This window comes from Cupressus sempervirens, chromosome 1, assembly GCF_028749045.1.
Source record: "Cupressus sempervirens isolate cs-2001-9-10 chromosome 1, ASM2874904v1, whole genome shotgun sequence".
Classification (NCBI taxonomy): domain Eukaryota; kingdom Viridiplantae; phylum Streptophyta; class Pinopsida; order Cupressales; family Cupressaceae; genus Cupressus; species Cupressus sempervirens.
The window spans coordinates 552,886,973-552,912,923 of record NC_143118.1 but is presented as its reverse complement, the minus strand read 5'-3'; the positions used below and the strand labels follow the sequence as shown (position 1 = coordinate 552,912,923).

Sequence of the window (25,951 nt, the reverse complement as noted above, 5' to 3'; positions counted from 1 at the left end):
ATCCTACAAAGATTTAAAGAATTCAAAGCATTAACTGAAAATTTTTCAGGACATAACATTAAAACCCTTAGAACAGATAATGGAGGAGAATATACCTTTGACTTGTTTAAAAGGTTTTGTAAAGAATCAGGGATCAAGAGGGAGTACATTATAACCCAGAACAAAACGGGGTAGCTGAAAGAAAGAATAGGACAATTATAGAAGCTGCTAGGGCTGTGATTTTTGACCAAAATCTAGAATACTATCTTTGGGCAGAAGCCTCTTGTACTACTATATATATTCAAAATAGAAGCCCTCATCGTATCTTAAAGATAAAACCCCTGAAGAAGTATTTACTAAAGTAAAACCCAATATAAGTCATCTCAGGATTTTTGGATGTCCTATATACATTCATGATCCAAGAAAAAAGAGAACCAAATTAGAAACATCTGGGAGGAAAGTTATCTTTGTAGGGTATAGTGAAACTTCTAAAGCATATAAAGTTTTCATACCTGGACAAAAAACTGTTGAACTTAGTAGAGATGTAATCTTTGAGGAAGATCTTGCATTCAAAAGAGCCATAAGTTCCAATGAACCTTCTCCTTTATCAAGTTCTGAAAGAGTTAGTGAATCTGAATCCCAGAGGGAGAACTTAGAAGAGGTCGAAGATGAAAATATAAGCCTTGAGGAAAGTTCAAAGAAAAGACCACTTTGGGCCATAAAAACAGTTGAAGCAGCTCAAGACTTTGCTGCACCTTCAGGATCAGTCAGAGAAAGTAAAAGACCTAAAAGATTCTCAAGTCATACAACAAATATGATTGATTTATCCAAAACAAAGCCCACCAATCCTTCTGATGCTATTAAACATCTAGCTTGGAAGGAAGCTATGACAGAAGAATACCAATCAATTATGAAAAATGATGTTTGGGAAATAGTTCCAAGACCAAAAGGAAAATCTGTTGTTTCTTCCAAATGGATATTCAAAATAAAACATGTTGCTGATGGGAGTATTGAGAAATATAAAGCCAGATTTGTAGCTAGAGGTTTTTCTCAGAAAGAAGGGATTGATTTTGAAGAAACCTTTGCTCCTGTTGCTAGATATACTTTCGTACGAGCAGTCTTAGCAATTGCCGCATCTAAGGGATGGAAGGTACATTAGATGGATGTAAAGACAACATTTCTAAATGGAAAGATTTCAGAAGAAGTCTATCTGGAGCAACCAGAAGGATTTGAAACCCATGATCCTAACACTTTTGTTTGCAGGCTCAAGAGAGCTCTCTATGGGCTTAAACAGGCTCCCAGGGCTTGGTATGAAAGGATTGATAAATATCTCATCGGCTTAGGATTCTCCAAGAATGAAGCTGATCCAAACTTATATTATAAAAGAGATAAAGATGATATGGTAATACTGATATTGTATGTTGATGATTTATTAATCACAGGTGATGATCATCTTATAGATCAGTGCAAAAAAGATCTAACTAGAGAATTCGAGATGAAAGACTTGGGGCTTCTTCATTACTTCCTAGGATTGGAAGTACGACAAAATTCTAATAGTATCATATTGAATCAACGAAAGTACACTTCAGATATCTTGAAGAGATTTGGGATGTGGAATTACAAGTCTATGTCTTCTCCAATGGAAACCAATTTGCATAAACTTAGAGATGCAGTTGCAGAATCACCTCCAATAGATTCTACTCTCTACAGACAAATGATTGGGTCCCTTATATACCTAGTAAATACAAGACCTGATATTTGCTATGCTGTTCATGCATTAAGTCAATTTATGTGTGAACCTAAGGAGATTCACCTAGTTGCGGTTAAACACATTATGAGATACTTACAGGGTACTCTTAATTATGGACTCAAATATGAGAAAGTTGCTTTAGATTTGCATGGATTCAACGATTTAGATTGGGGTGGAAGTGTTGAAGATAGGAAAAGCACTTCAGGATGTTGTTCTAGTTTAGGATCAGCTATGATTTCATCGATATGCAGAAAGCAATCTTCATTAGCTCAGAGCTCCACAGAAGTAGAATACATTGCAGCAGCGATGGCCTCTTGAGAAGCAGTATGGCTGAGGAAGTTACTTGTGGGATTATTTGGGTAAGCCATGAATCCTACGATTATTCATTGTGATAATTAGAGTTCCATCAAGCTCTCGGTGAATCCAGTGTTCCATGACAGATCCAAGCATATTGAAATTCCTTACCATTATGTGAGAGATATGGTAGATAGGAATTCTGTAAAATTGGAATACATTTGTACTGCAGATTAGACAACAGACATACTCACCAAACCTCTGTCTAGAGTAAAGATAGAACATTTTAGGAGGAGACTTGGTATGGTTGAGCTGTAATCCATTTGTACTCTTTTGATTATTAATAAAATAATTTTAGTTTTGTTAGGCTATTGACTGTTATGGGCTCCACCATATGTAATCATTATTTACAAAGGTGGCAATCTTTGAAATAATGAATAATTGTGTAAAAGGCATTATGAGAGATGACGATCTCTTAGATAATGTACTAAACAATAGGTTTTACTATAAGATCCAGATGAGTTTTAGATCGTCTTGTGACATTGACATTGCTATTTTCGTGGGTCACAAATTGGATAAAGGAAGAATTTTAGAATTCTCCGGGTTTATCCTGTATTCTGGTAGATCTTAAACTCAAGATCTTGCTGTGATATAGAAATACTAGTTTCTATGTGTCACAACATGTGTCTTATCACTAGTAGCAGTGATTTGTCATATCACAGGTTTTGTAATATGACTTTGTATCATGTGTTCTATGATACCACATACTAAGAAGAGACAAACAGATATAGAGTATTAATTCTTGCTTAAACATCTATATTGATGTTGCTAGATATAATATCTCTCTGTAGGATTATCAGGTTAAGAGGGAGTGTTAAGAATCTAACCTAGATAACCTACAGGTCTGATGGTATAGACCGTACCTGCTCTTCTATTCATATATTCCTAATGAATGGCATTCAACATAATTTATATTTTCTCTAAAGGTGCCGGCGATTTATAGGCAAATACCTTAGTTTGTTCTTGGCTAAACTTAGTTAGTCATAACTAACTTATCTATTAAGATCACCGGCTTAGGGATGACAAATTTGTTAGATGCCAAGGGTTATGTCCCTTGAGGGACATACCCTCTAGAAGGATATATATATGGGTTGAGAATGTAGTTTGGAGGACACACAATATAAAGCAGTCTGATCTTCCAAGCATTCTCCTTCCCACGAATACATATCAAAGATTTTACAATCACACAAGTTCGAGCATAGAGGACTGGACCTATAGTAAACATAAAAGATATCTGCCACAAGAAATCTGAATATACATATTGTTGAAAAGATCATTCTTAGCACTCTAAGTCTGATTCATGGCTCACGAATTTGTAGAACTTTACATCAAAAGCATATGTAATGATTTTGGAATTCACTAAAATGCAATCTTGATTCAAGTCTGGTGAATATTCGTTATTTCTTTTAGTAGGGAATTTAAAGATGTTGTTTATGTTTGAAAAGTTGAAGTGTATATATATATATATATATCCATTGAATATTGAAAAAGTACATTCCAAATATGCATATATACAATAATGAACAGCTATGTGTCAAATGTTTAACAAAATGCCAAACATCTAATTTTTGAGGAAGAATTGGTGAAAATTTAGAAAAGGTTGGAATCGCTCAAGTTATAGCCAATTTGGGGTTTTTACATTTTGATTGATTTTTCACCTTAAAAATCATGTCAGGTTTTGATTGATTTTTCACCTCAAAAATCATGTTGGGTTTTGATTGATTTTTCACTTAAAAAACCATGTCAGGTTTTGATTGATTTTTCACCTTAAAAATCTTGTTGGATTTTGATTGATTTTTCACCTCATAAATCATGTTGGGTTTTGATTGATTTTTCACCCCAAAAATCATGTTCGGTTTTTTTGTTTTTCTCTCAAAAATCATGGTTTTTTGCAATTTGTTCGGAGCATTATGCTCATCTGCAAAGTTTTGGAGCACTATCCAAAGTGCAATTAGCAAACATCCTTTGCTCCAGATTCAAAAGGCTTCTGGAAGAAAAACATTTAATGCAACTATTGCCACAAGTTTGGGCACATGAATGTCATGTCCCCTCTTTAGTTCGACATGATACTTTTCGTGGATTTGCCTATTACAGACTTTCGTAAGCAGATGGTTTTGATGAGAGAGTCATTTTGGCGTTTATTTGAGGATTGGATGGCTTATTATGCTCTTGGAGATATTATTTTTATTATATTTTATCATTACTTTTTATCAAAGAAACGTGAATCGGAATCGGATCGGAATCAGCAAGGTCGAATCGAATCGTGAATCGGCAATGAATCGGCAATGAATCGGCGATGAATCGGCAAATTTGAAAAAACCCTTTAAATTTAAAGATTTTAACAATTTAAAACTTATTTCATGCACCCTTTATTGAATATAACTTAAGCACACTATAACATCATCAAATAGAAGTTAAAACTTAACATACATAAACATGAAACATAAAATCCATCACATACGTAACTATGTTATCTAAGATTCTAAAATGTAAATTGTAGGCTAGCTGGAGTAAATAGAAATCAAATGATCATAATGATTTAAATCATAGAATGTATGTAAGATGATCCATAAGACATCAAATCATAAATTTATGTAAGAATCTAAGATGAAGATCCATGAAAGTTTGAAACTTTGAAACATATGTCTATCAATGATTCAGTATCAATATCTGTAAACAAAATATAAAAACAAGGCTCCAGCTCAAGCCTCAGGCTCATAGTCATCATCATCCTCAACATCATCCTCAAGCTCGGCTACAGCCTCAGCCTCAGCCTCTGAGTATCCAGTCTGCCTAGTAGCAAGGCGTCTAATGTAGGTCCTAGAGGACTGTCGAGCCATATCTCCCGCATATAAGATGGGCTCACGAATGTCACTAGGGCCTGTGTCTGTGCGTGCACGTGTGCGTCTACCAATGCCTGAAGAACGTGCTCTAGCTGCCTCAGCCTCTATATCCACCTGGTCAATCCACGCACGGTCTTCCTCAGTGAAGACTGGATCTACAACCTCTGTGAGCCACTCTGATTCTGGATCAATCTCCTCCAGAATGATCGGAGAGGAGTCAGTGCCCAAAATCTGTCTGATCCTAAGACGGAGGTTGTAATGAACGAAGACAAGATCATTCAACCTCTGCACTGTCAACCTGTTTCTCCTCTTCAAGTGGATGTGCTCGAACATGGACCAACTGCGCTCACATCCAGAAGCGCTGCTTGGCTGACTCAGAATACGAATGGCAATTTTTTGAAGTTTTGGGGTTGTGGCCCCAAACATTTGCCACCATCTATCTGAAATAAGGGAAAATAAAAATAATTAGTCTCATTTACAAATTACAAATTACAAGTTAACTCTAAAATTACATAATCAACTTTAAGTTTAGAATCTAGATTCATGAACATTGAATATATTATTTAATTTTTACCTGGCTGTATTGTTTCCCGAGCATCTATGGCTACCCTGCTAGAGAAAAGTGGCCCTTCTTTATTATTGAACTTATCAAGCTCAATAATTGCAGCACTGCTATCCTCATCAGTACTCAACCTCTGGATCACTGTATATAATCCGGTGAGAACCTCCTCATCCGCCTTGAAGTCAGGACGGAAACGAAATGCCGAATTCAAAAAGTAAGCTGCTGCATGGATGGGTCTGTGGAGCTGATTCTGCCATCTCCTATCAATGATGTCCCAAATAGGGGCATACTTCTCCTGCACTCCTGCATACTGAGCTCTAATGGCCTCCTTGGCCCTATCCATGCCCTCATATATGTAGCCCATAGAGGGCTTCTCCCCATCAGCAGTTCGTAGGAGAGATACAAGAGGCTCAGTGGCCTACATATAAAGTAAAACAAAAATTTGAGTCAAAACTTAAACATAGAATAATTCAATAATATAAGGTAAAACTAAATCATTAAACAATTAGCATAGTAAACTGTAAAATATTAAATGTTAAATTGCAATAAAATTACCTTAAGTATTTCTCTAGCAGGTTTCCAAAAACCATCATCATCAAATATGCAATCCACCACATCTATCCCTGCAGTGGTCGTAGCATAGGAAGATGAAATCCACTCCCGCCCAACAAACATGCTCCTCAAATCATCCCTTGATGTCAACAAGGACTGCAAGGTGATGAAATTCGAGGCAAACCTCGTGATCCCTGGACGAGCTAACTCTTTGTCTCCTGTGTACTTCCTCATTGTGCTAAGGACAAATGAATGATTATAAATAAACTTACATATGTTTTTTGCCCTTTCCACACATGACTTGACCCACTCAAGTTTGCCAATTTCCTCCAACATGAGGTCAAGGCAGTGTGCTGCACAAGGGGACCAAAATATGGTGGGGTGCCTCTCCATCAAAAGTTTGCCTACAACAATTTTAAGATAATTAGAAATTCAAATTTCAAACATGTTAGAACTTAGAACTTAGGAAACTTAGAAATTCTAAGTTAGAATTAGAAAAAGTTCAAAATTCAAATAAATTTATTTTCAAAACTTAAAAAGTTAAAAGTTTACCTGCAGCAACATAACTTGCTGCATTATCCGTCACCACTTGCACCACATGTTGTTCCCCCACCTCTGCTATAACTTCCTCAATAACCTCACATAAGTATGTGGCGTTTTTTACATGAGCAGAAGCATCAATGGATTTGAGGAACATGGTATATCCTACAAGTAACAAAACAATGAATTATAATTACTATTAGCAATCAACAAATCAAAATTTGAAATAGTCAATCATGATTCAAAATTATGTATGTAGGAAAGTAGAATGATCAATCACCTCCACAGGATACAAGAAAATTGAGGAGTGTTCTTCCCCTCCTATCTGTCCAACCATCAGTCATGATGGTGCAACCCTTTTCGATCCACTCCTTTCGGTTGTCCTCAAGCTCATGCCTCATATCCTCAACCATTTCCTCCAGGAGGTATCCACTCAACTCAGCCTCAGTTGGGGCTTTAAACCCCGGACTACAAATGGCAACTGCATCTATCATGTTCTGCCAATAAGGAGTCCTGTCACAAATAGATAATGATATTGATTAGAAATTTAGATGTCAAAAACTAAAATCATAAAACAAGTAGATATAATTAAAGTTTTACTTTTACTTTTAACTTTAACTTTGAAGATAACAAAGAAAAAAGAATCAATTACCTGGCTGCAATAAATGGAATGTTGCAAAAGTACCAGAATTTGCAAATCTCTTTTCTGGCAGCATCATAAATCTCCTTGTTCAAACCCATGCCCTCAAGCGTGGGTTGGGAGCCAGGAGTAGTGCGGGGCACAAAGTAACTATCCATTCTGCTTTTCCGCACTCTAGGCCGCAATAGGTTGGTGTTGGACTCTGTCTCAGTATGAGACCGACTACCACTAACACTCACATGAGCACTAGCACTAGGATGAAAAGGAGGCCTAGAAGAACCCTCCCCAACACAACCTACGGATGCGGAAGCTGATGCAGATGCACTTGCAGATGTAGATGCGGTTGCGGATGTGGGAGCACGGGAGCCAATACCTCTTAACCCTTCAAGTTGCATTTTCTTAGTCAACTTGTCTTGTTCAATTTTTTCTAATGCCACTAAACAAGAGCGTTTTGCCTCAGCGGTTTGTTGAGTGCAAACTGTGACATCATGGCCAGGTATGCCAGCAATGTGGTATTTCAATCTATAGATACCTCCCGAATTTATTTTTTCTTTGCAAAATATACATTTTGTTTGATATTTGGTTCTCCCAGGAAACTCTTCATTATATTTCCAGCATTCATCTTTTTTACCCATTGTGGAAATTGGAAAATGAAAGCAAAGGGCTGCTGCAATAAAAAAATTCATGTAAAAAATCAAAGTTTGCAACTAATAAACAAAAACTACAAAACAACAAACCCTAGTTTGCAATTTAGTAAAACTAAAAATAAAAAACATTCAAGATTTGCAAATGAACACTAAAAAAATTTAACAAAAAATGCATACTACACTAACATGCAAAAAAAAAACCAACACTTACCTCTTGCAAATGAGTTGAGGAGTGTTGATATTGACTCCTTAATGCTCCCAATGCAATTTATGGCCTCCCCAAATGGACTTCTGATCTCTTTGGTGCTCTTCCTTCTTGCCGGTTGGAAACCTATGGATTCTCTTTTCTCTTCTTCTCTCTCACTCTTCCTCTCTTCTACTCATACTAAGCAAATAGAAGGCTCTTTAGGGTTATAACAAAGAGGAAAGTCAACTTAGAAAGCAAATAAAACATGTGTTTTTTTTTAAAAATTGAACTTTCTATCCTTGCTGCCGCGGCCGATTTCTGGCGATACCCGATGGCGATTTTGGCGATTTTTGCCATGAATCGCCGATTTTGGCGATTCAGGTGATTCATGCGAAAAAATCGCCACCAGCGATTTCCGATTCCAAAAAAATCGGGAGCCATGAATCTTATCGCGATTTCGGCGATTTCGTGGCGATTTTTGGAACTATGCTTTTTATATGGGGCCAAAATGTTATATTTTTCAGTTGAGTTGCACTTTTATTTTTATAAAGTTACCTTTTCTCTAAAAAAAAGTGCCAATGGACTTCATAATAATATTTTGGATGTCTCCAGAAAGTTAAGCAGCTTCTAGAGGAAGTTTCTAAAAAGTGAATAAATAGACCCTATGGGTCTTTCATTTGATCATCCAATTTTGATAATGATATTCGCTTGTGCACTTGTGGAGCCAAAGGTTTCTGCAGACTTTGTCTTTGGGAATGAAAACTCCCATTGATAGCATAATTGAGGAGGTGAAAGATCCCCCCGAAGGGTTGCAGCTATTGGAGGAGATAACTCAGTCTTCTCATTGTGCCAAATTTTGTGGCCTAGGGCCAAAATTGTGCGAAAACGACTTGAGGAATAATTCTGATACAAATTTCAATCATATTGCAACAGTGTTGGCGTCCCATGGCTTTTTTTTGTAAGACTGAAGGTGACATGAATAGTGGTCGTGAACAGTGATGCTACAGTACCGCTACAGTGACGCTACAGTAATTTGATTTATTTTCCAGCTTTGAGAGGGCAGTTTGGGCTAAGAAGAAGCTCCTTTCAGTAGTTATTGATTGCATCTTCGTCTTCAGCATCGAGCGCTTCCATATAATCAGGTCCCTCTTATAATTTTTAGATGTTTGCATTGGTATATCAAGTGTATTTAGGTGCTGCTGTAGATGATCTTTCATATCAGATTTAGCATTATACTTGAGTATCTATTGTAAGCCAAGAAGACTTGGTATTCCACTGTATTTAGAGATTTTGGAGCTGAAGTTTGAATTGATTACATTGTTCCTAATTTTTATGTTTGCATGCCAATTGTATGACGAAATGCCACTTGGCTGTAAGTGTTAATTTGCATTGAATAGATGTCATATTTTGCATCAAATAAATACAAAAGAATTGCATTTCATGTTAGGTGTAGACTAAGTGGAAGAGAAGTTCATTTTTCAGTCATCCTATAATCACAAACTAAAATAAAAATTTAGTCATATATCCCTCTGTTGCACAAGTGTTTAGCGAAATTTCTAAAAGCAACTATAGCGAGTTTCAATCAGATTTGGAAAGGGATACTACAATGAAGGTTGAATGTCGAAAGTGCTTAGCTGCCCTATCTAAGAAATCTGGTTCACAGCCCACAACGAATATGTAATGTCCCGGTCATAAAATAAATGTATTTGATTAAATCTTGTTAATGGGCCGATTGATTTAATTTATCTGAAACCCATTTTTAATTTAATTGTTTCCGTAGATAAGTATGGCTGTCGGCTATCTTTGTACACCCACAGAAAGTTTTCCCGACGAGTATTTAAGTACGGCATGTAGGTAGTCATAGGTATGCAATTTTGGATTATTTTCTCTATACTGTGAATTCCTATCAGAGTTCTCTATTGTTCGCCATTTTGGAAGTGAAAGACCTTCCCTATTTGGCTTTCTAGTTTCGATGGGCTTCAACTTTCACCCATTTCTGTTCTGCATTACTTGCTCGGATCTGGCAAATCCGTGCACCATCTTTGTTATAGATTCATTTATATATATAGTTATATATCTTTGGGTTCCATTGCTTTGGCATTAATTGTTTGGCAAATACATGTTCTGGCATCTTTCGTAACTCATTCTGCATTCACCATGTGGCTCCTATATACCCCATGGCGTAACATAACATACCGTACGACCTCCAAGAAGCAAACATATAACCTCCAAAAGTAACTGTATGGCTTCCAAGTAGAAATCGTACAGCCTCCAGAAGCAACCGTACGACTACTAGTAGCTACCGTTATTCTGGCGTACACCTAGAATGAAACATTACAATGGTATCAGAGCTTTTGATTCTGCTAGCCTGTGGAAGTAAGTGCAAGTTCATACTCGAAGGAGAAGACAAAATAACCCTATTGATAGAGTGACAAATCATTAGGATCCTATGGCAGAACTCATGAATCTTTTAAGAGAGCTCAACAGAAACCAAATACAAATCAATAAAATCTAAAGGCTGATGCAGGAAACATTAGAGAAATTATTTGAGGGAAAGACAACATGAGAACAAAATGGGCATAGCAACGATTCGGTTTCTAGAAGAGAAAACTTTCAACCCTCTTGCTCTCAACCCTTGATACCCATCTTCCTTCCAAGGACAGAAGCACCACGCAAAGAAAGAGAGCCCACTTTTCAAGAAATGCAAGAAAAACTTTGGGAAGATTGGTGGAACACAAATATGGAAGGTGATATATCTTACAGAGACTATGTTGATCTAAGAATGAGATATTCTAGCAAGGGAAATCGTGGTTATTTTAATGATGATCTCAGGAGAAAGATCGAAAAGTTAAACTTATCACCGTTTGATGGATCTGGAGCCATTACCGCACAGTAATGGGTTCTGAAGGCAGATACATATTTCCAACTCAATCCAATGCCCGAAGAGGAAGCAATCAAATTTGCAGCACTTCATCTCGAAGGAGTGGCGCATGAGTGGTGGCATCATGGTTTGGTCATTCTCGGACATGACCAAATAACCTCTTATGCCAAGTTTACTGAGAGACTCATTGACCATTTTGATGGGAAGGATCCTGAGCTAAACTTCAAAAATCTAGCTCAGCTAAAACAAATGGGCATGGTAGACAACTACATCACTAAGTTCCAAAGGTTGTTAGTATTAGTCACAAACATCTCTGAAAGACATCGAATTGTTTTATTCATGGATGGGCTAAGAGAGCCTTTGAGAGGCTAGATCAAAGTGTTTAACCCATGTGCACTCAACGAAGCTATTAAGAAGGTGTGTGACATGGCCACATCTTCCAAAACTCACACAGCTTCACCAATACCATCCCCACAAGAAGACAAGGACAAGGAACCAGTTCATAAGAAACCTCAGTTTGATGAAGATTCTCAGCAAGAGCTCCAAAGGAAAAGCTCTGTTTCATGTGCAAAGAAGCATGGGGACTTGGTTATTACTGCCTTGGAAAGGGAAAGATTCATTACATTGAGGTGATGCTTGATGACAACAAAGGACAAATACCTGCAGCAACTGATGAAGAAATTACCCAGCAGGAGAGAATAAATGCCCTAATACAAAAAGGGGGTTCCATTGCTACCCTCACTACAGCGACTGAAAGTGGTATCTTCAGGGTTTGTGGCACACTTCACGGAAAACGAGTCCCAATCATGATTGATAGTGGCGCTACACTCAATTTCATCAATTCATCTTTGATCACTAGTAAAGGCTTGCGTGCAGTGGAGCATGGAGGATTTGAGGTTAAGGTTGTAGGAGGAACCTTGTTACCTTGCACTCATGTGATCCCACGGCTACAAATTTTCATGGGAAACTTTACCATGATAGATGATTTCTTTGTCATAGATTTGGTTGATATCGATATCATTTTGGGCATCCAGTGGTTGGAAACTCTTGACCAGTACACCCGAAGTTTTAAAAGGATGGACTTTTCATTCGAGACGGATGGCAAGAAGGTGCTGCTACGAGGAATGTCAAATAAAGGATTGAGGGAAGTCACAATTAAGAAGATGGAGGCCATTTTTAAACAGGATTTAGTCCCAGATGCTGCAAGTAAAAACAAGATAGTCAACACCTTACTCCATTCCTTGGATAATTGGCGGGCCCTTCTATTGGTCAAGTACTCCAAGAACACCTTTGCATGTGAGTTGATGGATGACTATGTACACAATGAAAGATACGAAGTTATTGATGACATCATTTACTTCGGCGGGAAGATCTACTTGGTACCTGACTCGGAACTAAAGAAGCTGATTACAGAAGGTTACTTACAATCGGATTTGCATTTGCTTGAGGACAAGCAAATTTTGGGATGGGAGGATTGTAATGTCTCGGTCATAAAATAAATGTATTTAATTAAACCTTGTTAATGTGCCGATTGATTTAATATATCTTTGACCATTTTTTAATTTAATTATTTTCATAGGTAAGTATGGCCGTTGGCTATCTTTGTACAACTTCAGAAGGTTTTCCCAATGGGTATTTAAGCACGACATATAGGTAGTTGTAGGTATGCAATTTTGGATTATTTTCTCTGTACTGCGAATTCCAATTGGAGTTCTCTGTTGTTCACCAATTTGGAGGTGAAAAATTTCCCTATTTGGCTTTCCAGTTTCAGTGGGCTTCAACCCTCACCCTATTCCATTCTACATTACTTGCTCGGATCTAGCAAATCCGCGCACCATCTTTGTTATAGATTCATTTATATATATAGTTATATATCTTTGGGTTCCATTGCTCTGGCATTAATTGTTTGGCAAATACATGTTCTGGCATCTTGTTGTAACTCATTCTACATTCATTGTGTGGCTCCTGCATACCCCGTAGCATAACAAAACATACCGTACGACATCCGAGAAGCAAATGTATGGCCTTCAGAAGAAACCGTACAACTGCCAAGTAGAAACCATACGGCCTCCAGAAGCAACCATACGGCCTCCAAGTAGAAATCGTATGGCCTCCAAGAAGAAACCGTACAACCTTTAGAAACAACCGTACGACTACTAGTAGCTATCGTTATTTTGGCATACATCTAGAACGAAACATTACAGAATAGTGCAAAGCCCCTTGAGCAAACAGAATCTGCCTTTTATGCTTTTTGATAGCTTCGTGCTCTAGATAGATTAACCATTAAGGGAGGGTATTATGATAATAGATAGTTTCTATTATCTATGTTTAGTATCTAATGGTTATCTATTGTAATATTTTGTAAATATTAGAATGTTTCTAATATTTAGTTTTTTGTTTCTAAAATAGAATGTTTCTATTCTTTACGATTGTTTCTTAAAAAAACATTGTTCAGTCTCTTGTATAAATTGATCTCTTGATCACTGTTAATAATAAACAAATATTCCAATTACTTAGTAATATGGTATCAGAGCCAATATTTTAATTTTTCTCAAAAATAATTATAATTTCTTGGTTGAAATTATTTGCCTTTTATTTTTTGAAATTATTTACATGCATATTTGCTTCCAACTCTCTCTATAATCCGACTAGGGTTTCTATTTTGAGATATCTAAATCGACCGACTTCTTATTCTTTGTGGGTTTTTGGAGATCTCAATTGAGTTGTCATTTGTTTTTTTGGGTGCTTCGATTTTTGAGCCAGTCAAACCAAAAAACTGACAACATATTCTTTTTGAGTTTTTTAAGCTCTCTTCTCGGTCTACTTTTTGAAGGTTGCATGTACTTGCATGTTTGTTGCATGTACTTGCGTGTTATCTGCATGTGTTTCTTTACCATGCAAAGTCTCGTATTTTGCCTCCCTTAAAAATTCTAGTGGGTTTTCATAAATTTTTCCCTCAAAAAACAATTTTTGATGGGTTTTCATATTTTTTTCCCTAAAAAAAAATTCTGATGGGTTTCTATAAATTTTCCCTCAAATTTTTTTGATTCTATAATCTGCAAAGTTGTGTGGGATTGCTTTGTGGGTTTGTAATTTTTTTCTCAAAAATTATCTATTGTGTTTTACCATTTTTCCTAAAAAATAAAGTTTTGTATTGTTGGGTTTTGATTGATTTTTCACCTAAAAAATCATGTTGGGTTTTGATTGATTCTCACCTCAAAAATCATATCAAGTTTTGATTGTTTTTTCACCTCAAAAATCATGTTGGGTTTTGATTGATTTTTCACCTCAAAAATCATGTCAAGTTTTGATTCATTTTTCACCTCAAATATTATGTCAAGTTTTGATTGATTTTTCACCTCAAAAATCATGTTGAGTTTTGATTGATTTTTCACCTAAAAATCATATCAAGTTTTGATTGATTTTTCACCTCAAAAATCATGTTGGGTTTTGATTGATTTTTCACTTCAAAAATCATGTTGCGTTTTGATTGATTTTTCACCCCAAAATTTGTGTTCGGTTCTTTCGAATTTCTCCTAAAATTCATGGCTTTTTGCGGTTTATTTTGAAGCATTATGCTCATCTGCAAGGTTTTGGAGCATTATCGAAAGTACCATTAGCAATCTTATCAGCAGACATCCTCTACTCTAGATTCAAAAGACTCGTGGAAGAAAAACATTCAATGTAACTATTGCCACAAGTTTGGGCACATGAAGGTTGAATGTCGGAAGCTCTTAGCTGCCCTATTTAAGTAATCTGGTTCGCAGCCCATAGTGAACAATACAGAGCCCCTTGAGCAGACAAAATCTGCCTTTTACACTTTTTTACAGCTTCGTGCTCTGGATGGATTAACCATTAAGGGAGGGTATTACGATAATAGATAGTTTCTATTATTTCTGTTTAGTATCTAATGGTTATCTATTGTAATCTTTTGTAAATATTAGAATATTTCTAATATTTAGTTTTTGTTTCTCGAATAGAATATTTCTATTCTTTACAATTGTTTCTTAAGGAAACATCGTTCAACCTCTAGTATAAATTGATCACTGTTAATAACAAGCAAATATTTTCCAATTGCTTTGTAATATGTTATCATAGCCAATATTCTAAATTTTTTCAAAAATAATTATAATTTCTTGGTTGAAAGTGTTTGCCTTTTATTTTCAAAATTATTTACATGCATATTTGCTTCCAACTCTCTCTATAATCCAACTAAGGTTTCTGTTCTAAGATATCTGAATCGGTCGACTTCTGATTCTTGATGGGTCTTTAGAGATCTCTATTGGGTTGTCATCTATATTTTCTGGGTGCCTCGATTTTTGAGGTAGTCAATCTAGAAACTGACAACATATTCTTTTTGGGTTTTTCGAGCTCTCTTTTGGGTCTCTACTTTTTGAAGGTTGCATGTTTGTTGCATGTAGTTGCATGTGCTTTTTTATCATACAAAATCTTGTGTTTTGCCTCCCTTAAAAATTTTGGTGGGTTTTTATAATTTTTAACCTCAAAAAACAATTTCTAATGGGTTTTTTATTTTTTTTTCCCTAAAAGAAAATTCTTATGGGTTTCTATAAATTTCGCTTAAAAATTTATGATTCTGTAATTCTCAAAGTTGTGTGGGATTCTTTTGTGGGTTTGTAATTTTTTCCTAAAATTATCTGTTAGGTTTTACTGTTTTTCCTAAAAATCAAAGCTTTGTATTGTTGGATTTAGATTGATTTTTCACCTCAAAAATCATGTTGGGTTTTGATTGATTTTTCACCTAAAAAATTATGTCAGGTTTTGATTGATTTTTCACCTCAAAAATTATGTTGAGTTTTGATTGATTTTTCACCTTAAAAATCATCTCAGGTTTTGATTAATTTGTCACCTCAAAAATCATGTTGGGTTTTGATTAATTTTTCACCTAAAAATTCATGTCGAGTTTTGATTGGTTTTTCACCTCAAAAATCATGTTGGGTTTTGATTGATTTTTCATCTCAAAAATCATGTCAGGTTTTGATTGATTTTTCATCTTAAAAGTCATGTTGGGTTTTGATTGATTTTTCACCTAAAAAATCATGTCAAGTTTTGATTGATTTTTCCCTTCAAAAATCTTGTTGGGTTTTGATTGATTTTTCACCTTAAAAATCATGTTGGGTTTTGATTGATTTTTCACGTCAAAAATCATGTTGCATTTTGATTGATTTTTCACCCCAAAAATTGTGTTCAGTTCTTTCAATTTTCTTCTAAAAATCATGACTTTTTGCAGTTTGTTTTAGAGCATTATGCTCATCTGCAAAGAAGTTTTGGAGCATTATACAAAGTACCATCAGTAGACATCCTTTGTTCCAGATTCAAAAGGCTCCTCGAAGAAAAACATTCAATGCAACTATTGCCACAAGTTTGGGCACATGAAGGTTGAATGTTGGAAGTGCTTAGCTGCCCTATCTAAGCAATCTGGTTCACAGTCCACAACAAACAGTGCGAAGCCCCTTGAGCAGACAGAATCTGCTTTTTATGCTTTTTGACAGCTTTGTCCTCTGGATAGATTAACCATTAAGGGAGGGTATTACAATAGTAGATAGCTCCTATTATCTCTATTTAGTATCTAATGTGTATCTATTGTAATCTTCTATAAATATTAGAATGTTTATAATATTTAGTTTTATGTTTCTAAAATAGAATGTTTCTATTCATTAGGATTGTTTCTTAAGGAAACCTTGTTCAGCCTTTTGCATAAATTGATCTCTTGATCACTGTTAATAACAAGTAAATATTTTCCAATTACTTCGTAATATGGTATCAAAGTCAATATTCTAAAATTTGTTGAAAATCATTACAATTTCTTGGTTGAAATTATGTCTTTTATTTTCGAAATTATTTACATGCATATTTGCTTCCAATTCTCTCTATAATCTGACTAGGGTTTTTGTTCTGAGAGATTGAAATCTACTGACTTTTGATTCCTTGTGTGTTTTTGGAGATCTCAACTGGGTTGTCGTCTATTTTTTTTGGGTGCCCCGATTTTGTGCCTCGATTTTTGAGGCAGCTAATTTAGAAACCGACAAGATATTCTTTTTGGGTTTTTTGAGCTCTATTATGGGTCTCTAATTTTTAAAGGTTGCATGTACTTGCATGTTTGTTGCATGTACTTGCGTGTTGTTTACATGTGTTGCTTTACCATGCAAAGTCTCGTGTTTTACCTTCCTTAAAAATTTTGGAGGGTTTTAAGAATTGTTTTCTCTCAAAAAAAATGTTTTGATGGGTTTTCATATTTTTTTCTCTAAAAAATAATTCTTATGGGTTATTATAAATTTTCCCTTAAAAATTTCTGATTCTGTAATTCGCAAAGTTGTGCGGGATTCTTTTGTTGGTTCGTAATTTTTTCCTCAAAAATTATCTGTTGAGTTTTACTATATTTCCTAAAATATGGAACTTTGTATTGTTAGATTTTGATTGATTTTTCACCTAAGAAGTCATGTTGATTTTTGATTATTTTTCACCTTAAAAATCATGTTAGGTTTTGATTGGTTTTTCACCTAAAAAATCATGTTAGGTTATGATTGATTTTTCACCTAAAAAATCATATAAGGTTTTGATTGATTTTTCACCTCAAAAATCATGTTGGGTTTTGATTGATTTTTGACCTAAAAAATCATGTTAGGTTTGATTGATTTTTCACCTCAAAAATCTTGTTGGGTTTTGATCAAAGAAACGTGAATCGGAATCGGATCGGAATCAGCAAGGCCAAATCGAATCGTGAATCGGCGATGAATCGGCAAATTTGAAAAAACCCTTTAAATTTAAAGATTTTAACAATTTAAAACTTATTTCATGCACCCTTTATTGAATATAACTTAAGCACACTATAACATCATCAAATAGAAGTTAAAACTTAACATACATAAACATGGAACATAAAATCCATCACATACGTAACTATGTTATCTAAAATGTAAATTGTAGGCTAGCTGAAGTAAATAGAAATCAAATGATCATAATGATTTAAATCATAGAATGTATGTAAGATGATCCATAAGACATCAAATCATAAATGTATGTAAGAATCTAAGATGAAGATCCATGAAAGTTTGAAACATATGTCTATCAATGATTCAATATCAATATCTGTAAACAAAATATAAAAACAAGGCTCCAGCTCAAGCCTCAGGCTCATAGTCATCATCATCCTCAACATCATCCTCAAGCTCGGCTACAGCCTCAACCTCAGCCTCTGAGTATCCAGTCTGCCTAGTAGCAAGGTGTCTAATGTAGGTCCTAGAGGACTGTCGAGCCATATCTCCCGCATATAAGATGGGCTCACGAACGTCGCTAGGGCCTGTGTTTGTGCGTGCACGTGTGCGTCTACCAATGCCTGAAGAACATGCTCTAGCTACCTCAGCCTCTATATCCACCTGGTCAATCCACGCACAGTCTTCCTCAGTGAAGACTGGATCTACAACCTCTGTGAGCCACTCTGATTCTGGATCAATCTCCTCCAGAATGATCGGAGAGGAGTCAGTGCCCAAAATCTGTCTAATCCTAAGACGGAGGTTGTAATGAACGAAGACAAGATCATTCAACCTCTGCACTGTCAACTTGTTTCTCCTCTTCAAGTGGATGTGCTCGAACATGGACCAACTGCGCTCACATCCAGAAGCGCTGCTTGGCTGACTCAGAATACGAATGGCAATTTTTTGAAGTTTTGGGGTTGTGGCCCCAAACATTTGCCACCATCTATCTGAAATAAGGGAAAATAAAAATAATTAGTCTCATTTACAAATTACAAATTACAAGTTAACTCTAAAATTACATAATCAACTTTAAGTTTAGAATCTAGATTCATGAACATTGAATATATTATTTAATTTTTACCTGGCTGTATTGTTTCCCGAGCATCTATGGCTACCCTGCTAGAGAAAAGTGGCCCTTCTTTATTATTGAACTTATCAAGCTCAATAATTGCAACACTGCTATTCTCATCAGTACTCAACCTCTGGATCACTGTATATAATCCGGTGAGAACCTCCTCATCCGCCTTGAAGTTAGGACGGAAACAAAATGCCGAATTCAAAAAGTAAGCTGTTGCATGGATGGGTCTGTGGAGCTAATTCTGCCATCTCCTATTAATGATGTCCCAAATAGGGGCATACTTCTCCTGCACTCCTGCATACTGAGCTCTAATGGCCTCCTTGGCCCTATCCATGCCCTCATATATGTAGCCCATAGAGGGCTTCTCCCCATCAGCAGTTCGTAGGAGAGATACAAGGGGCTCAGTGGCCTACATATAAAGTAAAACAAAAATTTGAGTCAAAACTTAAACATAGAATAATTCAATAATATAACTTAAGGTAAAACTAAATCATTAAACAATTAGCATAGTAAACTGTAAAATATTAAATGTTAAATTGCAATAAAATTACCTTAAGGATTTCTCTAGCAGGTTTCCAAAAACCATCATCATCAAATATGCAATCCACCACATCTATCCCTGCAATGGTCGTAGCATAGGAAGATGAAATCCACTCCCGCCCAACAAACATGCTCCTCAAATCATCCCTTGATGTCAACAAGGACTGCAAGGTGATGAAATTCGAGGCAAACCTCGTGATCCCTGGATGAGCTAACTCTTTGTCTCCTGTGTACTTCCTCATTGTGCTAAGGACAAATGAATGATTATAAATAAACTTGCATATGTTTTTTGCCCTTTCCACACATGACTTGACCCACTCAAGTTTGTCAATTTCCTTCAACATGAGGTCAAGGCAGTGTGCTGCATAAGGGGACCAAAATATGGTGGGGTGCCTCTCCATCAAAAGTTTGCCTACAACAATTTTAAGATAATTAGAAATTCAAATTTCAAATATGTTAGAACTTAGGAAACTTAGAAATTCTAAGTTAGAATTAGAAAAAGTTCAAAATTCAAATAAATTTAGTTTCAAAACTTAAAAAGTTAAAAGTTTACCTGCAGCAACATAACTTGCTGCATTATCCGTCACCACTTGCACCACATGTTGTTCCCCCACCTCTGCTATAACTTCCTCAATAACCTCACATAAGTATGTGGCATTTTTTACATGAGCAGAAGCATCAATGGATTTGAGGAACATGGTATATCCTACAAGTAACAAAACAACGAATTATAATTACTATTAGCAATCAACAAATCAAAATTTGAAATAGTCAATCACGATTCAAAATTATGTATGTAGGAAAGTAGAATGATCAATCACCTCCACAGGATACAAGAAAATTGAGGAGTGTTCTTCCCCTCCTATCTGTCCAACCATTAGTCATGATGGTGCAACCCTTTTCGATCCACTCCTTTCGGTTGTCCTCAAGCTCATGCCTCATATCCTCAACCATTTTCTCCAGGAGGTATCCACTCAACTCAGCCTCAGTTGGGGCTTTAAACCCCAGACCACAAATGGTAACTGCATCTATCATGTTCTGCCAATAAGGAGTCTTGTCACAAATAGATAATGATATTGATTAGAAATTTAGATGTCAAAAACTAAAATCATAAAACAAGTAGATATAATTAAAGTTTTACTTTTACTTTTAACTTTAACTTTGAAGATAACAAAGAAAAATAAATCAATTACCTGGCTGCAATAAATGGAATGTTGCAAAAGTACCAGAATTTGCAAATCTCTTTTCTGGCAGCATCATGAATCTCCTTGTTCAAACCCATGCCCTCAAGCGTGGGTTGGGAGCCAGGAGTAGTGCGGGGCACAAAGTAACTATCCATTCTGTTTTTTCGCACTCTAGGCCGCAATAGGTTGGTGTTGGACTCTGTCTCAATATGAGACCGACTACCACTAACACTCACATGAGCACTAGCCCTAAGATGAAAAGGAGGCCTAAAAGAACTCTCTCCAACACAACCTACGGATGCGGAAGCTGATGCAGATGCACTTGCAGAAGTAGATGCGGTTGCGGATGTGGGAGCACGGGAGCCAATACCTCTTAACCCTTCAAGTTGCATTTTCTTAGTCAACTTGTCTTGTTCAATTTTTTCTAATGCCACTAAACAAGTACGTTTTGCCTCAGCAGTTTGATGAGTGCAAACTGTGACATCATGGCCAGGTATGCCAGCAATGTGGTATTTCAATCTATAGATAGCTCCTGAATTTATTTTTTCTTTGCAAAATATACATTTTGTTTGATATTTGGTTCTCCCAGGAAACTCTTCATTATATTTCCAACATTCATCTTTTTTACCCATTGTGGAAATTGGAAAATGAAAGCAAAGGGCTGCTGCAATAAAAAAATTCATGTAAAAAATCAAAGTTTGCAACTAATAAACAAAAACTACAAAACAGCAAACCCTAGTTTGCAATTTAGTAAAAATAAAAAACATTCAAGATTTGCAAATGAACACTAAAAAAATTTAACAAAAAATGCATACTACACTAACATGCAAAAAAAAAACCAACACTTACCTCTTGCAAATGAGTTGAGGAGTGTTGATATTGACTCCTTAATGCTCCCAATGCAATTTATGGCCTCCCCAGATGGACTTCTGATCTCTTTGGTGCTCTTCCTTCTTGCCGGTTGGAAACCTATGGATTCTCTTTTCTCTTCTTCTCTCTCACTCTTCCTCTCGTCTACTCATACTAAGCAAATAGAAGGCTCTTTAGGGTTATAACAAAGAGAAAAGTCAACTTAGAAAGCAAATAAAACATGTGTTTTTTTTTTTAAAATTGAACTTTCTATCCTTGCTGTCGCGGCCGATTTATGGAGATTCACGATGGCGATTTTGGCGATTTTTGCCATGAATTGCCGATTTTGGCGATTCAGGCGATTCACAAGAAAAAAATCGGCACCAGCGATTTCCGATTCCAAAAAAATCGGGAGCCATGAATCTTATCGCGATTACGGCGATTTCATGGCGATTTTTGGAACTATGGTTTTGATTGATTTTTCACCCCAAAAATCGTGTTTGGTTCTTTCAATTTTTTCCTAAAAATCATGGCTTTTTGTGGTTTGTTTTGGAGCATTATGCTCATTTGCAAAGTTATGGAGCATTATCCAAAGTACCATCAATAGACATTCTTTGCTCCAGATTCAGAAGATTTCCGGAAGAAAAACATTCAATGCAACTATTGCCACAAGTTTGGGCACATGAATGTTGAATGTTGAAAGCACTTAGCTGCCCTATCTAAACAATCTGGTTCACAGCCCATAGCGTACAGTGTGGAGCCCCTTGAGCGGACTTAATTTGCCTTTTACGCTTTTTGACAGCTTCCTGCTTTGGATAGATTAACCATTAAGGGAGGGTATTACGATAATAGATAGTTTCTATTATCTTTGTTTAGTATTTAATGGGTATCTATTGTAATCTTCTGTAAATATTAGAATGTTTCTAATATTTAGTTTTATGTTTGTAGAATAGAATGTTTCTAATATTTAGTTTTATGTTTGTAGAATAGAATGTTTCTATTCTTTACGATTGTTTCTTAAGGAAACATTGTTCAACCTCTTGTATAGATTGATCTCTTAATCATTGTTAATAACAAACAAATATTTTCCAGTTACTTTGTAATATGGTATCAAAGCCAATATTCTAAATTTTTTCGAAAATAATTATAATTTCTTGGTTGAAATTATCTATCTTTTATTTTCGAAATTATTTACATGCATATTTGCTTCTAACCCTCTCTATAATCTAACTAGGTTTTCTGTTCTAAGAGATTTGAATCGGCCGACTTCTAATTCTTGGTGGGTTTTTGGATTTTCTTTTTGGGTTTTTGAGCTTTCATCTGGGTCTCTACTTTTTGAGGGTTGCATGTAATTGCATGTTTGTTGCATGTACTTGCTTGTTGTTTGTCTGTTGTGCTTTACCATACAAAGTCTTGTGTTTTGCCTCCCTTAAAAATTCTGGTGTGTTTTCATAATTTTTTCTCTCAAAAACCAAGTTCTGATGGGTTTTCGTATTTTTTTCTCAAAAAAAAAAAATCTTATGGGTTTTTATAAATTCTCTTAAAAAATTTTGATTCTGTAATTCGCAAAGTTGTGTGGGATTCCTTTGTGGGTTCGTAATTTTTTCCTCAAAAATTATTTGTTCGGTTTTACTATTTTTCCTAAAAAATGAAACTTTGTATTGTTGGGTGTTGATTGATTTTTCAACTCAAAAATCATGTCAGGTTTTGATTTATTTTTCACCTAAAAAATCATGTTAGGTTTTGATTGATTTTTCAGCTCAAAATTCATGTTGGGTTTTGATTGATTTTTCTCTTAAAAAATCATGTTGGGTTTTGATTGATTTTCCACTTCAAAAATTGTGTTTGTGTCATGCCCAAATTTTACAAGACAAAACACAACTACAAATTTTTCTTTTTTTGAAAAGCGAACTTATGAAAATCACATACATATCTATGTATGTTACAAATAACCTATCGAACTATAAGATGTTTGAAATATATCTACTCATGATTCTTGAGTTACAGCTAAGTACATTAGGGTAATACATACTTCGATCATTAAGTTGAAGGTGATCCTTTAAGTTGATTGATAGCATAGAGAAAAATAGTTAACAAACTTCTAGGGAGCATTAACATTTCAACCAGATCTTAGTTATCATGGGTATATAATTTTAGTCGGTGTCTATGCAATAGGATTTGTTTCATTCGGAACTCTAGAATCCAAGGTCAAGGTAGAATTGTTTTTCATAAGATCCCATGATGCTTTCTTTCATTAAAATTTAAGCTATAACATAAGAACTAGATGGTGTTATCCTTTTGATTCCTCATCCTAACCTTGTACGTAAATGTTGCGTATATGAACGTGAAGCACCAATGCTTTATCCATATAGTTTCAAGAACTTAATAATGGAGAATGGGTAAACATTGCCTATTTGTTCTAAGTATTCTGATTACACCTCATTTGCGATATATATATTTCTTAGCATTTATAAAATAACCTTAATTCATTACGTTATCATGCCAACTCTATTTTCTTTTAGTTTATTTTTATATAGGTATTCGTATTTTAATGAACTCTTACATTTCATTATTTAATTAAACTCTAACTCTATTAGTGTCCTACTAACTATGTTATTGAATAAATTACCAATTATTTAAATTCCCAAAACGACTACAATATATTATCATCTACTAACCATTTAACATTAATTAATATTTAAATTTAATAACCTCTAAAACTAACTAAACTTATATACTAACTATTAATCGTTACCTACTAATATGTAACACCACTTAACAACTAATTTAACTACTAACTAATCTATACTTACCCCACTAACCAACTACTCACTCATTACTTTTTAACAACCTTCAACCATATTCCCCACCGCCCCTTCGATTTGACTATTTACTATAGGATAAAACCTTATTACTAACTAAGCATATTTAAAATTCCTAACTACTAATCTTATTACTAACTATCCTAATTCCTCTCACTACTCTTTTCCTAAGTCCACCAACGTGGACTGTACTCTGACCTGAGCGCTCACCTACTGACCCATTCTCCTATGCACATTTTCACGCACTAATACCTAGACTAAGCTCTATACTCACGCCCCATTTGTCCTCCTCTGCTTTTCCACGTAACTCAAGGTGGGGACCGGGTGTGAAGTGGAGGAGAACGCTGACAAAGTCAGAATGTGCAGCGCTTTTCCTGCAGGGCATTGTTTGGCATGGAGGGGAATGGGAGTGGTTGGGATCACCTCCCTCCTCCCAAGTATGCACTTTGAAACAAGGCACCTCATCCTATGTAAACCTTCCATAAGCGCTTACCTCCAAGTCATGGGCGCAATCTCCTGGGGCTGGTACTTTTCGAATCTGTCAGCCCAAAAAGGTGTGCATGGGGGTTGGGGTCAACATGGGATGTTGGAAATGAAAAGGCGATAGGAATTATGTGGGCAATCTAACCCTTTGTCACAATTGTTATCCCGAAATCAACCTTTCCCTACCTAACCGACCCTCCCTTCTCTTTCTTGCTCTAGCGCTCACATGATTGAATCAAGGTCATGCGGAATAATTGGAGGTTAACTGATCGAGGTTGCCTTGGGAAGAAGGAAGCCGCTGACCCAAAGGGAAAGGGGCCCTTTTTCCATGTCTACTAAATTTTATTATTATACTTTTATAAATAAAGACTCCCCTTTCACTTGTGTGGTTGATTTCTTGTATGGGGTCATTAATATTATATAATTATTATATTTAATGAGATTTATTTTCACCAATTTGAGTCCCTTATTTTCTTTTGAACTTGGTAATGTTTTGTTTGTTCCCATAACTATATTGCTATACCATTTAGAAGATTCTTAGGGATATTCTTCTTATTATTTTATTGGTCTGTAATAGGGGATGGGATATTTTTCCACTTCCCATACAAATTCCAGAGAGATAAAATGCATCTTCAGCAAGGTGTCCTCAAGAGTTTTAATGCATTTTCCTCCCTTTTCACTTAGGAGACTATGACTATGGATTTGGTGCTAGATTGATTTAAATCCTCTAACCTCTTAATTACATTTTTTTTTTAATTCTTTACATCTGTCTATCTAAGAATTTATTGGTACTGGAACACTCAAAGTTTAACATACTGTTTACATTACACAAGGTCAAATATAAATGTACTAAAGGATGAATAAACTTATATATGGAATTGCTTATTATTGGAACATATTGAATCATTTTCCATGCATACCTATGAACTATTGCAATACATAAACTTTTATTTCCATAGCATCAAGATACATAACAGAGAACCTTACAATGAAATCACTTAAGTCTACATTGAATAACTCACAATAATTCTCTCACATGAGATATCTATAAGATTTAACTATTGATTGAAATATGAAACTACAAAAGGAAGAGTAACTAGTTTACATAACTTCTACATGGATTCACAACAATGGTTATTCCTCTACATGAACTATTTCTTTCTTTTCTATACAACTATGAAAATGGTACAAACTTTCTCCTACAATGACAACTATATGTATAGCATCCAATCTCAATTTACACATTCACATTAATATACAATAGGATGTAAATCCTTCTCACATTAC

The 25,951-nt window shown here is 35.5% G+C and overlaps 3 protein-coding genes across 5 annotated transcripts in view; 1 reads left to right on the top strand and 2 right to left on the bottom strand.

Moving 5' to 3' along the window:
* The window catches only part of LOC149578640 (NOL1/NOP2/sun family protein), a 193,613-nt gene that overhangs the window by 124,636 nt on the left and 43,026 nt on the right, over window positions 1-25,951 (top strand). The gene's annotated exons all lie outside the window — the stretch shown is intronic.
* LOC149578642 (uncharacterized) lies at window positions 4,595-7,075 on the bottom strand. The gene is made up of 5 exons (XM_089830589.1): window positions 6,861-7,075; window positions 6,593-6,745; window positions 6,044-6,444; window positions 5,501-5,906; window positions 4,595-5,366 (listed from the first exon to the last, which is right to left on the bottom strand). The coding sequence occupies exons 1-5, from the start codon at window positions 7,072-7,074 to the stop codon at window positions 4,786-4,788; spliced, it is 1,755 nt and encodes a 584-aa protein (XP_089686715.1). The 5' UTR covers window position 7,075; the 3' UTR covers window positions 4,595-4,785.
* On the bottom strand, window positions 18,528-20,224 carry LOC149578641 (uncharacterized). Its single transcript, XM_089802765.1, has 4 exons — window positions 20,148-20,224; window positions 19,880-20,032; window positions 19,338-19,738; window positions 18,528-19,195 (listed from the first exon to the last, which is right to left on the bottom strand). The coding sequence occupies exons 1-4, from the start codon at window positions 20,209-20,211 to the stop codon at window positions 19,022-19,024; spliced, it is 792 nt and encodes a 263-aa protein (XP_089658891.1). The 5' UTR covers window positions 20,212-20,224; the 3' UTR covers window positions 18,528-19,021.

What these genes read in the sequence shown, in the direction of transcription:
- LOC149578642 (XM_089830589.1), bottom strand. Translation starts at nt 7,074, where the DNA reads ATGATAGATGCAGTTGCCATTTGTAGTCCGGGGTTTAAAGCCCCAACT. An exon ending in AGCAAGTTATGTTGCTGCAG is followed by an intron (nt 6,445 to 6,592) that starts GTAAACTTTTAA and finishes AAATTGTTGTAG; the next exon opens with GCAAACTTTTGATGGAGAGG. An exon ending in TCGGGAAACAATACAGCCAG is followed by an intron (nt 5,367 to 5,500) that starts GTAAAAATTAAA and finishes CCCTTATTTCAG; the next exon opens with ATAGATGGTGGCAAATGTTT.
- LOC149578641 (XM_089802765.1), bottom strand. Translation starts at nt 20,211, where the DNA reads ATGACTAATGGTTGGACAGATAGGAGGGGAAGAACACTCCTCAATTTT. An exon ending in TTTTCTTGTATCCTGTGGAG is followed by an intron (nt 20,033 to 20,147) that starts GTGATTGATCAT and finishes TGTTACTTGTAG; the next exon opens with GATATACCATGTTCCTCAAA. An exon ending in CTGCTAGAGAAATCCTTAAG is followed by an intron (nt 19,196 to 19,337) that starts GTAATTTTATTG and finishes CTTTATATGTAG; the next exon opens with GCCACTGAGCCCCTTGTATC.